This window comes from Adiantum capillus-veneris, chromosome 8 (assembly GCF_014529385.1).
Source record: "Adiantum capillus-veneris isolate H3 chromosome 8, ASM1452938v2, whole genome shotgun sequence".
Lineage (NCBI taxonomy): Eukaryota > Viridiplantae > Streptophyta > Polypodiopsida > Polypodiales > Pteridaceae > Adiantum > Adiantum capillus-veneris.
In genome coordinates, this window is record NC_140938.1 from 125858963 (window position 1) to 125874318 (window position 15356).

The 15356-nt window shown below is 43.1% G+C and overlaps 2 protein-coding genes across 2 annotated transcripts; both read right to left on the bottom strand.

Annotated features, from left to right (window-relative positions):
• Window positions 1-2106: 2106 nt before the first annotated feature.
• On the bottom strand, window positions 2107-4881 carry LOC147452911 (LEAF RUST 10 DISEASE-RESISTANCE LOCUS RECEPTOR-LIKE PROTEIN KINASE-like 1.2). The gene is made up of 2 exons (XM_086518469.1): window positions 3742-4881; window positions 2107-3417 (listed from the first exon to the last, which is right to left on the bottom strand). The coding sequence occupies exons 1-2, from the start codon at window positions 4826-4828 to the stop codon at window positions 2201-2203; spliced, it is 2304 nt and encodes a 767-aa protein (XP_086374595.1). The 5' UTR covers window positions 4829-4881; the 3' UTR covers window positions 2107-2200.
• Window positions 4882-9324: 4443 nt separating this feature from the next.
• LOC147452912 (uncharacterized) lies at window positions 9325-11418 on the bottom strand. The gene has a single exon (XM_086519313.1). The coding sequence runs from the start codon at window positions 11416-11418 to the stop codon at window positions 9325-9327; it is 2094 nt and encodes a 697-aa protein (XP_086375439.1).
• Between the last annotated feature and the right edge of the window lie 3938 nt (window positions 11419-15356).

Genomic DNA, 15356 nt, shown 5'->3' on the forward strand with positions numbered 1-15356 from the left:
GAGAGAATGAATATGTGTATGTACGATCGAGCGTGAGCGATGGTACAATGGCGGTAAGGCGGTTGACCACCGGTGACGAGCTTCCTCCTTACTGCACCATAAGTTTTCCTCTAACGGCGATGCAAGGAGGTGAGTGACACATTGTTCATCTCTAGTTTGAGCTTGCCTACAAATGATTGTGTGCTTGTAGCCAATGTGGCTCGCACATGATGCACAAGTAGTCCTTTGCACATGCAGCTCCACACACTTGACATGCAATTTCAAGCTTGAGTCAAGGGGTTCTTTTACTGTCACAGTCGGGGGTCGTGGGGCATGCAATCTACACCGTCCATCAATAGGAGTTTCCTGAGCGGAATTATACCCTGCAATTGTCAGATATACAACACGTCAGCACTCATAATGTTTAACTGCCTCCTCCAATCATTGCCAATGATTGCATGGCAACTCAGCGCTCGGAATAATCACCTGGATGTTCCAATAATAACACTCCAACCAGCGCACATAATTCTGCCCTCTGCCTGAAGACAGTCACTGATTGGCCCCACTCCCCCCGACTGTGATGGCCGGGAATGGACAGTGAGTGTCCTTTCCCTCGCAAAAATAGCTCCCCATGGCTCTCGGCCTCCGCCGATCGCCAATGGGTCGCTATTTTTACGCGGAAAGGACACTCACTGTCCATTCCCTACCCCTTAATAGCTTTATCTCCATGCTTGTCGTGCTTGGAGTAATTTTCTTGAGTTCAAAGTGACATTGTTTCCCAATACATAGAAAGATTGTTTTGCTTCAAACTCGCCCCCTATTTATCTCTTTTGTAGAACCAAGGATCGCCAAATTGACCTCATTCGTCATTCCTAGTAGGGGGTACCCGGCTGTAAAAAATATAAAAAAAGAAACAAATCTGAATTGATACCCTCTGCAGCGAGGCAGTGAGCGACAGTTGATGCGAGGAGCCAGCGAGGCGAGGTGCAATAGACGAAGAAGGTATGGGGCACGAGGGGGTCGCACACAGGGAGCTGAGGGCACTCGTGGAAGACGGTGTCTCGTGCAAGGAAGGCATGACGTATATAGTATTTTTTATTTTGAAGTTTCCCTGCGTTAACAGCACCTGGCGCCGGCTGGGTTGGCTACAGTGAATGTCTCCTGAGGAAAACGGTGTGAGTTTGAAACTTTCATAGCACCTTTTAAAAGGTTAAGGGGCCATGATGGTTGCAGCCCTGATATATAGGGGAGGAATCTTCCCTATATATGAATAAAATATCGAAGTTCCCAGTAGTAGTCAAGGCAAAAGGCAAAACACGCACCATCCAACAAAAGTGAGTTTAATGACAAATGAAATACTTGACAAAGCCTCGATACAACCTTCTAGTTCCGTTTTTAAAATCCCTTGTTTTAGTAATTGAAAAGAAATTAAGGCGTATAGAATGTTTTTTAAATCCCTTGTTTTGTTACTTGAAAAGAAATTAAGGCCTATAGAATGTGCAGAGACTATCAAGCATAAGTATTCCCAATTCTTTGCATAGATAATTTTTTTGATGAATTGAAGAGTCACTATTTTTTTAATAAGATTGACTTCAAATTTTGTTATTATCTGCTTCGCCTGTGAACTTGCAATTCTCCCCTCTTTGACCGCTTCAGTGGCATTTTGTGTGACATCAAATCTAATGCTACCTTTTGTGTGAGTGAAATAATTTTTTGAGAAGGCAGTTGTCGTGCCGGTCGTCGGGCAAGTAGGCCATTATGGACTTTGGCTTGCAAGGTAAATGGTGCACAAATGAACTTAAGAACCCTTTTCCCATGATCAAAGTTTATTGCTATGCTTGTAGTTGAAAAGCAGATAATGTGGAAAGTGATTTCAACTTGGTAGAGACAAATACCTTATTAAGGGGACTATTGAAGGGAAGTAGAGTCGACAAGACTATAATTCAATCACTAATCCTTGGAAAGGCCCAAGTACTAAACCGATGCTACCTCTTCTCTGTTCCCTTCATGCCTCGGCTACATCTCATGTTCCTCTTGCGTGTTTGATTACTATCCACTCATGCCTTTTATAGAGATCTAATCAATGAGCCTGCGATTTAAAAAAAAGTAGAATTTAAAGGGAATCCGTGAAGATACGACGCTACGATTTTCTTATGGCAAGCGTATCTTTGGCAAGTTACATATAGGGCCATGTTAACTTTTGGCCATTTACAAGTAGGCCTCAAGAGCTGCTCACGGTGGAGGAAGCGCAAGAGGAATCGCAACTAGAGAAAAAAACAGAGGGAGGGGAGGAAGGGGACTTCTTCTGCGTGGCTATGGCGCCCCCTTCGTGTTCTCTGCGTATGTGGGCAAGCATCTCTGCGACACATCCCATGGACGGTCTGTCGTCTCTATATCCCTGCAGACAAGCAAAGGCAAGCTCTACAACCCTGTTGATTGCTCTTTCCACACTTGGGTCTTTCTTCATGTCTAACTGTGGGTCTACCAGCTCCTCCAGCAACCCACATTGGATCTTCATCACTGCCAATGTAGAGAGGTTTATCTCCCCCCTCTCTCTTGACATGTCCACTGCCAGCTTCCCAGATACTAGCTCCATCAACACCACCCCCAAGCTGTACACATCACTCTTATCTGTCAATTGATAGCATTCATGATACTCTGGATCCAGATACCCTGGAGTCCCCTGCGGCGATGTCGAAATGTGTGTCGCCTGGATCGGCACCAACTTCGAAAGCCCGAAATCTGCTAACTTTGCATGGAATGCGTCATCCAGAAGTATGTTGGCTGTCTTCACATCCCTGTGGTAAATAGGGGGCACGACAGCATTATGTAAGTAACAGAGCGCGTCGGCCGTTTCACAAGCTATTCTGAGACGAAGGCTCCATGACATTGGCGGCTTTCGACCACCGTGAAGATGGTCAGACACCGTGCCTTGGGATGCGTACTCGAACACCAGCAGTAGCTCCCTCTTATCTTCGCAAGCACAGAAACCGAAGAGCATAACAAGGTTTGGATGATTGAGATTTGAGAGCACCTTGATCTCATTGTAGAAATGCTCTATCCTTCTGTAGTTGTCATGGTGAAGCCTCTTCACAGCAACTTGGAGGCCGTCGGCGAGTACCCCTCGATACACCGCCCCATACCCACCGTCGCCAAGGATGTTCTTATCTGCAAAAGTTTCTGTAGCACACACGAGCTCTTTAAATGAAATTTCCCTCGCTAGAGTAGCATCCTGTTTTCTTGACAGAAATGATGGTCTCTTTATCCAGGACTTGGTAAGTTCTGAGGAGAAGAAAGCTTGATCTGTGCTTGCTTTTTTTTTCTTGAAAAAGCAGAACATAGCAAGCAAGGCTAGTGACATGAAAAGGGCCATGGCGGATAACCCACCCACCAAAATAACAATCGTCAGAGTCTTCTTGCTTTTCTGGTTGCTGATATCTGCATTTGTACAACGTATGGGTGGATTAGACTGGTCTACAATCCTGTAAGCATACCATTTGCAGAATTATTCACCGGTTACATACACACATATATATGTGGACGCACGCACGTGCACACACACACACACACACACACACGCGCGCAAATGTATTGCGTGGGCGTGGCATGGCTCTTGCCCACTCTATAATTCTTGCTGAGACCACTTATTACCATGGATGTGCACGCACACACGCATGCCCTCTCTACATACATACATACTTGCAGACAGACAGCTGCAGAGAGAGAGAGAGAGAGAGAGAGAGAGAGAGAGAGAGAGAGAACCTTGCGGAGAAGCCAGAGAAGTAGGAGATCCTGCAGGCAATGCCGCGATGTGTGGGCTTGGTGAAGCAGGCTTGGTATTCTCAGAAGAGTAATTTGTGGCACAGGAACATGCAAAGTTGCCAAGGCGGTTGTAGCCGCAGGATCCATTCCTTGATGAACACTTGACACAATCTTGGAAAGTCGAAGCAAGCCAATTTGTGCCTGTGGAATTCCAATTCAGCAGAAGAATGCCCGGTTTCCATGTCAAGAGAACAAGAGAAGTGTCTAATGCAACGAAAAACATCGTTTGCTTGCAACCTGAGGCATTCATGACTTGGGGAAGATTTAGCTCCTTGCTTATAGCTGGGTTTGGAATCATATACTGGTAGCAATTATAGCCCTCACCTTTGGTTTGGCTGCACTCTTTTTCATAAGCCATGCATGCATTGCTACTCATTTGCAAATTAGAAGTGGATTTTTCCTTTGTAGCGTTGCATTTGAAAAGGAGTATGATGGTGGCGCTGTGGAAGTTGAATGCGGAGTGTGCGAAGTTCTGTAGGTTTATGGATTGAGGTATGTCTTGTGAGATCTCCTCATAGGAGGCGAGAGTGCCGCATGTATTCTGGCCAAGCAGACTTGTATTCCATGTGAGAGCGATGTAGCCATACCTGGGGTCGAATGGGAGGCCAGATGGGTAGCTTAAGTTACCTGTTGGAAGAGGGGAATATATATTGACCACAGCTGTGGTGGGGAGGCCGGGACTAGCTTTGGTGGCATTATCGGTAAAACTCGGCCAATTAGGATACTCATTGGACAGGTTGCAATTGGATATGATGAAGCTTGATTGAATGTCATGGCACTCATCGGATGTGAGGAATGGGAAGGAGACGTTCACTTTGCCGGAAGAACATATGGAGCTGTGATTGGTGGATGCAGGGCATGTCGGCGTTTCGACGGCAGGGCCGTTGCAGGTGGACAGAGGGAACGCCACATTGAGAAGCAGAGGATGAAGCAAGACTACTGATAAGCTGATGGTGAGAGAGGAGGGGATCAAGAGGAGCAAGGGGTGATGCCCCTGCTTCTGCGTTCTCATGGCGCTGAAGAGCATATAAAGAGGGTGGTATTAACAAGGAGAGGCAGGCCGCAGGATTCTTCGGACTCTGGTAATAACAAGGGAGGGGGGCGGGGGGAGTCTTCTGCACTTTCCTTTACTTTTGGAATTTGGCCTACACTGAACAATAATAGTACAGTCAAAGTCTTTGGGTGGGGGCCATTGCCAACGTCTCTCTCTGCCTTGGGCTAATGGTCCAACACCGCACAGGACCTTGAAACCTTTCACGACTGGCATCTATAATGATTGAATAAAATGTATTCTTTTCAGGTCAAATTTGCCAATTTGACCACTAGGCCTAGGTTACGACCCCATTGGCAAAACCTACACATTTTAGATGTACTGGAGTCTTTTTGGGTTGGGGGGGTGGGGGGGGGGGATGGATCCCTCCCTTTTATAATAACAGTATAGATATAGATAGATGTAGGTAGGTACTCAACTCAGTATTTAAGTGCTTTTAATAACATTGTTAACCTTTTTTAACTGGATTTAATTGCAAAAAGATTACTACTAGTGTAAAATCTGGTAAATCCTTCAAATTTTGACCTAAAGAGACGGACACTTTAAAGGGTGCTATTTTTCTCTTTGGTTACAAAACAGATTCTGGCAAGCTATGGAGTAGCCCAATTTTTTGTGTTCCTCGCGAACGATCCGCCTTGTAGAGCTCAAAGACACATCAAAAAGGCCTATGGGTTGTTAGTTTTTGATAGAGCAGCTAATTCTACCTAAAGCCTAGGAATACTTTTTAGGGGTAAGCAGACCATATCTATTAACACTAAATTCCTTCAAAATTTGTAGGTTTTCTCACCTTTTGATTTGAAATTTGGAGATAAATTTCAAGATCGTAGGTTGGATTACTGGCAAACCATATAGGTTTCAAGCCTTGTATGTCTCACATTTAGATGAATAGAAACCAAATTCCCTCCCAAAATTTCCAAGTTCTAATGGCAATCTCTAAATTTGGATGAGAAGGAACTGACTCCCTCTAAATGAATGTCTCAAATTAGATAAATAGAAACTAATTCCCTTACAAATTTTATAACGTTTAGTGACAATGTCTAAATTTGGATCAGAAGGAACTAATTTCCTCTTTATTATATATCATTTTTCTTTTCCACCTTTGTGAAATCGATTTAGCACCTGTAACGGGACAGGCAACATGCCAACAAAAAAGAATAGACTGACAACTTTAAGCACCTCAATTAACAACAACCGAACTAAAAGAGATGCATGACAACGAGATGGAGAGTGGTGGAGTTCCACCCCAAGAGAGCACTGGCCCCAAACCTTGGCTCCCCTTTCGGTTTGTTTTCATCTTCTTGGAACCTCGCTACGACGCAGATAAGATGTTAGGGGAGCGTTTCCTTTTATGCTCGAAAATCTCCGAATAACGTAGACAAGATGTCTGAGGAGCGTTTGGTTGTATGCTTGAACTTCCAAAGGACACATGCTGCGGTATGGGGGGCGTTTGGTTGTAAAAGGCCTCTATATCTCCCGGCCTGGACCGTTTTAGGTTATACGGGAGGAGAGATGAAGGAGTCATTGAACACCTCATCGCCCGAACCTGGATGGTTATTTGCGGGGGGTGTTCATCAGTGACTTTATGTTTCTATGTCTTGTAGCATGCATATGTGAGCAATTATGATGTGCCAACCACTGAGTACTCCTTATTGGATAAGATATTTCTGGGAAGCCAACGACCCAGGATATCAAGAGCTCCAATCTGGAATGAGACTCCTTATTGGATGACATTTTTTTGGGAAGCCAACGACCAAGGATATCAAGAGCTCCAATTTGGAATGAGAAAACTCACTATCCCTCGAATTGTCCCTCGGAATGACCCTCAAAAATTTTTGGGCTAACTTGAGTTGTTTTGTAGATATGTTGTAATCGTGGGCGATTAATTTCTTTCAAGAAGGGTTGATGTCGCAAACTGCGTACGTGTCAAGCCACTGAAGAGCGGAGCCAACTTGCAGATCCCGACTGAGGGGCCTAAACCCTAAGTGAAGAAGCAGCATCAGAAGAAGTTTTACCAACTTGCAAAGTCTAAAGAGTTGTTCCCACCAACTTATGGGACCCCGTCTGATGGGGTCCAGAGGACCTACATACAGTAAAATAAAACAGAACTACACACACACAACCCTACGTAAAAACATGATGTTATGGCAATTGTACGGACGCTCGCGAAAATGGCAAGGCTGCCTTGCCTATGGAAGGGAAATTCTAAAGAGTGTCCGTCCTGTAGGAAGGGCTATCATACATTTCGACCTTCAGCGTGAAGGGAAAACGTTTTTCTACCCTTCCAAGAATCTTAATGAAAAGTAAGATAGTGTGTTCTAACAAGAACGTCTGTATACAAACGATGACACTGCCTTTTTTAACATATTGAAGACAAAGTGAGAAGCTGCCAGCTTGCCAGTGAAGATGCTATCCAACTTTCCAAGATCATATAAAATGTGCAAGTATCTATACACACACAATTATAGATGCTACATTTAACGATAGAACACTCTGAGATTCTAAAATTTTTAGGGACATCAGGCAAAATTTAGAAGAAGCTTGAGAACCTAGCAAAATTCTCTTCGAAACACATGTTTGGGGAAAAGATTTGAAGAACTTACTTCACGCAATTCTCTTCCTTCATGCTCTTTATCAAGAGCTTCAAATCTTCCTTCATGCTCTTTATCAGGAGCTTCAAATCTGCAATTTTCTCGTTCTGTCAGATTTTGTGGTTTTCTTTGATGTTGCTCAACCTTCTGATCTTGCAGCTACAACAAGAAATAAGCTCAACTAAGATTCAGAGACACTTTATAGGAGCAAAATTAAGCAAACAACATATCAGAGATCTATAGCAAGGGATTCACCATATGGAAAATAGCATCTACATACTGTGCTTCCTCTAGTACGTCCTCCTCATTATCAGTCGCCACATACTACCATCCATCATCAATAATAGTGAACCTTGCTGGAGTACCTACTACCGCCTTCCTCCAAGCTGAGTTTTGATGAAGAGCACAAAATTAGATTTTGAGGAAACCTCATTAATCTCAAACCTAGCAACCCACAACATGACAGTTCTACCCGAGTAAGAAACAACTGCATCTATAGATCATGGGGTGCATACCTTTTCAATCCCTGTTTCACTCCTTCACGGGAGACACTAGTGTAGAATGCATCCCATGTACACCACCCGAACAAATTCAAGAATCCCAGCATCTACACATACAAGTTACAACCAATCACTGGTGACCTAGCTGTACTACAAACCAAGCAGAAAATCATCCCAATCTGTACCACATGCTAGTCAGTGTACAGATGCAACCTACCTAGACAAAGCCATGAACTTGCATTAACATATCTTTCCACCACAAACACCTGTCCCAATTAAGAATAGACTGACATTCTAGACTCCTATCCTAAATCCCTGAGAGTAAATGTAGCATTCACCTTACTCCACTACAGTAGAGCTGCCATATAATATTATGCATGCCTCAAACAACGGACATAATGTCGCCTGTTCCCAAGAAGATCAAGTCCTTGCTAGCGAAATAGTCCTGGCTCATCATTTTCCAATTGATAGGACACCATTGCCTGCTGCAACTACGCGGCACGCAAGTTGCCAAGAAACCACTGGCTGTTCCCTCTGGTGTTTGAAGGATCATCCCAGAAATTGAATTGTGGTTGAAGTCACTATAGCGCAAGGCAATCAATTCTTGATCACACAGAGGAGCACGGCGAAAAGGGTGCAGGGAAAAGGGGGGCCGCACACTTACATGCTCTGCAAGCTCTGTAACCTTCCAATGAACGGGGAGATTTTGCCACCAATGTTGAGGCTGGAAAGGTTCCTGCAGAATACAACAGAACAGAATTAGATTGCTATTGATCGCATGCAAGTTAGCATCAAGGTGAAACGAAAATTGATTCGCGCAAGCTGGATCATGAGAAGCACTCCATAGCTGTAGACATCAATTTTCTCAATTAACATGCCAGTTAATGCATCTTCTGGAGCCACATATCTGCACCAAACAGAAAGGTGGTAAAGATCGATAAAACATGGGCACCACTGACCAGACAAAAGGGTGGTAAAGATGTGTATAGAACCAAATCGTGTGTACATGTCCAACAGCCAGCTCACTTGAGGTTATTTGCAAAAAATTACAACAAATTAAGATTCATAGGAAAATTGAATGTGTGGACTATTGTTATTTAAATTCATTAAAATACAAAGTAAATTGTCTCCAAGCAGAGTCCATACTGTGTTGACACAGCCAATCAAAACTCTACATGTTACACATAAATGTCGATGCCATATATTGATAGCTGTCCAGTTTCAATGTTTCAGCGATAAGACAATGCACGGCTGCAGTGACTTTCGGGGACTATAGTAACAAAAAAAGATACAAAATACCAAAAACCCTGTCAGAAGTTCCAAAAGCTTCATTCATACATAGATTGCTAAATATAGCAAACTAAAAATGATCTAGGATAAGCATCTATGCGGTGAGATTTATAGATCTTTTCTTCTTCTTTCTCCATAAGGAGAAGACATCATCCCAAGGCACGTCCGAAGTTGCTGCCGGCCCATTCAAACCAATGAACATGTAGTTTTCAAGTGTTGTTGTACTCATGCTTGTCCTATGAGCTGATTTGATGTTGTTTTGAAGAGAGAAACCACGTTCTGCAGGAGCTGTATTCACGGGAACTATTGAGAGAATCTGCCAAAGCTTCATTAAATTCGGAAATGAGTCATGCATAGTGGCATCATCTTTGCATGCTTCCCATGATTCACGAAAGCTTCTGTGTTTAAAGTTGGTAGACAAAACTGTTGTAAATGAGTCCAGCTCTCCCAAGCAATGCTCTTCATCAGATACCAAACATCCGTATTGTTTGAGTATCTCTAGCAACCACTTCTTCGTACATGCTTCTTGCACCAACTCTTCACTTGGGTAATGCTTTGGACTGAAAAGCTTGCAAGCCTCCAATATCGGCATGTCATCTTGCATTTTGCTGGTCAAATTCTGCACCACTTTTGTGACCAGCTCTTTACCCAAAAGCATGCAGTCTTCAAAGGAACCACCTCTGCTGGATCCCTCGACCTTGTCAAATCTTAAACTATGAACATGCATTTCTCCACCCGCATCAGCAAAAGTGACCCTGTCATCTTTTGTGTCCTGAACAAACTTCTTTAAATATTTTGTTCCGCACCCAGCTGAGTCTCTCAAGAACTTCTTCTTCAAGTTTTGTAACACCGCATCAGCAAACCCTGAAATGTTAGAAACATCCACAATATCTGATTGAAATTGGCAACTCAAAACATTTAGTTCTGAACATATATCTGCTAGCAAGTGTATGTAAAACTGATTTTCATATAGGACTAGTTCATCATATATGCTTGGCTTCTCTTTCCCGAACTCCAAAAGCAATGCAGGCATAACCTTCACCATGCGTTCCATCACCTGTACACGAGACAACCACCTCACTGAATGTATGCGCAACATGGCCATCTGTGGAAAGTCTAATGCACCCTCAATAAGCTTCAAATCATCCATGCGCTTCCCGGATGCATGAAGCCAGGTATAGATGCTTCTACATAGCTTATCTAGATGCGTAAGCTCTGGAAAAGAGTCTACAGCTTGACTTGCTACAAGATTCTCACGATGGGCAAGACAGTGCACAAGAAGAAGATGGGGAATATTTGCTCTCATTCTAGCGATGAGCCCATCTCTATGGCCCACCATGACAGAGCATCCATCAGTAGCAAGAGATACAAGTTTGTGCAAATACAAACCCATCTCCTTTATCAACTCAAGGAGAGCATGATACTTTGCTTCTTCTCCACCATCATCCGTCTTGATAAGCTTAACAAAAGTAACGCGATTCTCCCCCTTACCCCCATCTTTCAAATAACTAACATAGACAATGAGATGACCCTCTTTTCCCCTATCCGTACTATCATCAACCATTAGGGAATACCAAGGGCTGGCTTGTATTTCTTTACATAAAGCAATCCATAGCACATCCCTGATTGCTTGTGTAAATTCAATACCAGCAGCTCTATTTAGGTAAGTTCCATAATCAACATGATGTGGCATATTTGGTAAACCCTGCTCAATTTGATGAAGACACAACTTCTCAAACAAATCCATAGGACCAGCAGACTTCACAACAAAATACACCCGCCACATCACAGTAATTACGCGTACTTTCTCCTTATCTTCTAAGTTTGCAACATAATCGGGGAGAGGGATGCAAAACCTCTTCTCCTTGTTTGCCCACTTGAAGCTAGCAATTTGATGCTCATCTGATTCGCTATGCTCGGTCAAAGCCGGAAGTTGGAGTGTAGAAGACCCATTATTTGCATAAGGAGTCTTTTGTTTTGAATAAGCACACCACTCACATTTGACCTTCACCTTTCCCTCAAATATCACTGGGTAAGCCCATCTGTGTTGGAGCCTCCAAGCTGGTATCCATCTTCTGTGCTTCTTAGCTTTAGAAGGCGGTTCCGATCTTGTAGGAAATTTCACTTCTTGGGCTTCCTCGTCATCATCTTGTCCTAACTCTGGTCCATCTCCAAAGAGCTCTTCCATCACATGGTCTCACTCTTTTTGTAGCTCTCTCTCTTTGGTTTTTTTCCTATCTTCAACAGCTTTATAGAAGCTTGAAAGGTCTACTTGCTTTCTTTTCTTGTCAGCCTTTTTAATTTCCATATTAATATAAATCTGCATTCATTATGTCAAGTTTCCAATGCATTCATACAAAATGCAAGGTGATATAAATTAAGTTGTATGGGAGAATTAAAAGACAAAACACAATCTGCATACTTGAAAAAAAAATGCTTACCAGCAAAGAGACATAAAACAGGTCATGAAAGTTTCCAACAGCAAACTATTGATCACACTTCATCGAAATCTGCACTTAAGGAAGCTAAGAGAGACACTTTGATCCATGAATGATGAAGTATGACTCTTACAGTCTACTGCCTACAACAAAGTTCTGGAATCTGCTACCTGCATGCAACATGCTTGATGGAAGTTGAAATCAAGAAAAATGACTCTTGCTCAGTGCTACCTGCATGCAGCATGCATGATGGATCATGGATGTTTGAACCAAACACTAGTTTGAAACTTGAGCCTTGAACTTTGAAAAATTGCATGCGAGGATGCAAGAGAGACAACTTACGACTTACAAGGGAGACTCCAGAGGCTCGAGCTACTCACGATTCACGATAAGGAAACACAAATGCATGGGGCTGAGCCACTGAGGGCATCCAGAATCCAGATTCCATGGCGCTGGCGACTAGACGAAACTTGGAAGAGCTGAGTCGCTGACTTACAGGCCAGAGATTCGTGGGCTTGTGTGCGCTCCTTGCCGCACTGTCGAAGCAAGGGACTTGCCAATACACCGTGTGCGAGCCACAAACGGCTCCAAGCACACAACAAGCCTAAACTAGCAAGCTCAAGAAAACAAAGGGTGTGTCACTCACCGCTCTACGCTCGCCTTCGTGGTGGATTCCTCGCCGCGATGAAGAAGAAGCTGCAGTCGTGCCGCGCTCAACCGCTTCGCCGCCGTCGTGCCTTCGTAATGCTCGATCGCACACACACTCTCCCTCTCTCTCTCTCTCTCACACACACACACACAAGGAGGTGAAGAAGAAGAAGAAGATGGAGATGGAGCAAGAGCACTCTTCAATTGCACAAATGAGAGAATGAGTAAAAATTAGGTTTAGTTGGCTTTTATAGGAGCTCACCCCATTCACACTTGGGCGCCCATGCTTAACCAACTAATCCCTTGAATGTCCAAGTTAAAGTGCGCCTCTCATCGGCGATCACTCTACCTTTCCCTATTGGTCCGACAAGCCCGGTACCTGACTCTATCGAATACATAATACACGTCCGTCGTAGGTGATGGGTGTCCGTGTGCCATGAGGGTTAACATGCCCCCCTTCCTGATGTAGATTCCGTCCTCGGAAGCTATTGAGTTGAAGCTGGTTCGTCGAGGTGGAAGAGCATTTGAGATGAATGTCCTTAGCCTTCTTCAGTCACTGCAAAATCAAACAACATTGGCACAGTAATTGCATTCTCTTAAAAAGCATATGCAGTTTTAGGTAGACACATTGATTGGTCAAAGAATTTCAAACAATTTGTTAGCAATGAACATTAAATTGCAATGTAATCAAATGCATAAACAGATGTAAAGGCAAAAAATTAAACAAGTCTGGGGTCGCTAATTTGACGGTCGAAAGGCACTAGAGATCAAAGATTAATACCATGGGTAAGCTTCTTAATTTTCAGTGGTCAATTAAGTTGTTTAATCGCGAGAGCCAAGTATTCATGTTCAAGGGCTGACTAGAGGCTATATCTAGAAAACCTTGTAGTTAAGCTACCATAAAAGGAATTTCTCATGAAATCATCGCCTGGCTGATTACTTTTTCTTTGACCCCCCAAGGTCTTTTCACATTGATTCAATTTTGATGTGTGTGCTTATTTTGTATGCCTTGGGTTTTTTTCTTTTCAAGGAAAAGCGCCCACGCTGGGAACCTCTAGGGCTCTAGTACCATAGGCAATACATGTGAGTGAAGTACCAAATCAAGCCGAGATTTCTTTTCCAGCTTAAAATTTTACATTGTGGCACTTTGATTTTTTGTTTGTTCATTTTCATCATTTTAATTTTGTAACTTTGGGGGGCCATATAACACTGTTACCCTCCCCAGGCTCATCACATTAGTAAACTCCCTTTATAATACTTAAGCTAAAGGTCGATAGGGTTAAGCCCACTAGAAAGCCCTAGTACATTTCATACAATGCTGCCTAAATCGGATTAAGAACCTAAGTAACCATTGCTTATTAGGAAGGCATTCCCCATGGTATTAAGAGAAGATTTCTAATACCTAGCTTGGTCAAACTACCTTAGTCAGACTGCTTGATTTTTACACCTAAACAAGTGATTATGACAAAAGATTACATTGAATTAAATGTTTGATACTAAGCCAATGCGCTGAATAGTATGCTACCAATCACAATCAAAGTAGACAAACATGGATGCAAAAAGATAAAGGCAATGCTAATGGATAAGAAACACCTGTTTGTGTTGATGGTCGCGCTTGATTTGAAGGTTCCATGAAGGTCCAAATCCTATCAATAGCAACACGCTCCTGTACACACTATGAAACAAAAGGAATACCTCCAGGAGGCACATCAGTGGGAAAAGAGATCTTTGCTAATCACTCAACTCTAAAACAGAAACACTCCTATCGTACTAATCTTACCTACCCTCCATCACTCAAGTGATGAGGATCAAAGGTGTTTTATGGCATAGGTTTCTATTTCACTGTACCAAATGTGACATGTGTAGGTCTGAGTCAATGTTTTGACTTTAATGTGCATACTCGTTTGCTAATTGCTCTTGCTCTTTTTTTTAAAAATTGTTTTGTGAGTATAAAGCTTTATATGTACATTCCCTAAGATCGGAGATTAAGAGGTCAGGGAAAAAGGTTGAGAGGGAAACAAATGAATGATGACTATCAGCAAACACTCCCCCCTTCCTTGGGTAGATCATACCGTTTGAAATGAGCTTGTCACCCTTTGAAACCAATTGTTCCAGTTGGTAATAGGTGAGGATTTTTGCCAGTAGTTTTCTATTACCCTAGGTGCCTTGTCAAGCTGCAACGGTGGTAAGGTACTCTCCCAGGATTTTATTTGCAACGTTGTTGTAGGTGGTGAACTTACCCCGGAAGGTGCAAACTCTTTCGTGCTTGGATGGATATGTACAGTGGTAGGTGGAGGTTGTGTCGAAGCTTCTATTTGCATATAGGAACTACATGAAGAGCAAGAAGCTTCATTTGATTTCCCTGTTCCTAAGCTAGGTGGAACAAATCGTTCTTTCTTTGGTACCCAAACTAGCTCGGGAGCGGGTGTGTAGCATTCTGTGATTTTTTTCTTTCCATGATCATTGATTCGTTTTGGAGCTACGGGATTGGGCTCACTTGGGTCAGGTGATAGGTAAGAGCACAATCTACGTTTTGGAACCCAGATTTGGTCATTCCCTTGATAGTAGCCTTGGGCTTCCAATAGTCGTTTAGGGATCCATCGCAACATTTTCTTACTTTTCTTGGAGCGAGTGGTACGTTTCTTACAAGGCTTCTGTTTTTTAGCACTAGATATGGTCACTAAAGAAGCTTTAGGGACCCACTTGTATGTTTTCTTCGTTACATTAGGATGAGTCTTGTCGGAAGCGATATGCATTGCTTGTAGCATATTTAAGGGTATATGCATTTCATCCCCCTCAGGTGTTACCCAGGTCGTCCCCCTATTTCCCCAAGTGTCTATGGTTGATGCTAGGTGTACCCAATCCACATTGTCCGACTCAGTCATCCCAGGTAGGATATCCGTATAAGGAGAATCTTGGCCAATGTCTGTATCCTTCTTACAAGTGTAACAATATTGTAGTGGGGCCGAGTGAACTGTGGTGTCAGAGCAATGATCAATAATGGTTTTACTCCCTAAGGGGTGTACCTTACCAGTCACCA

Excerpts from the sequence above, each read along its gene's own strand:
- LOC147452911 (XM_086518469.1), bottom strand. The coding sequence starts at position 4,828 with ATGCTCTTCAGCGCCATGAGAACGCAGAAGCAGGGGCATCACCCCTTG. Across the intron at positions 3,418-3,741 it reads TTCTCTGGCTTCTCCGCAAG|ATATCAGCAACCAGAAAAGC; the intron begins GTTCTCTCTCTC and ends GTACAAATGCAG.
- LOC147452912 (XM_086519313.1), bottom strand. The coding sequence starts at position 11,418 with ATGGAAGAGCTCTTTGGAGATGGACCAGAGTTAGGACAAGATGATGAC.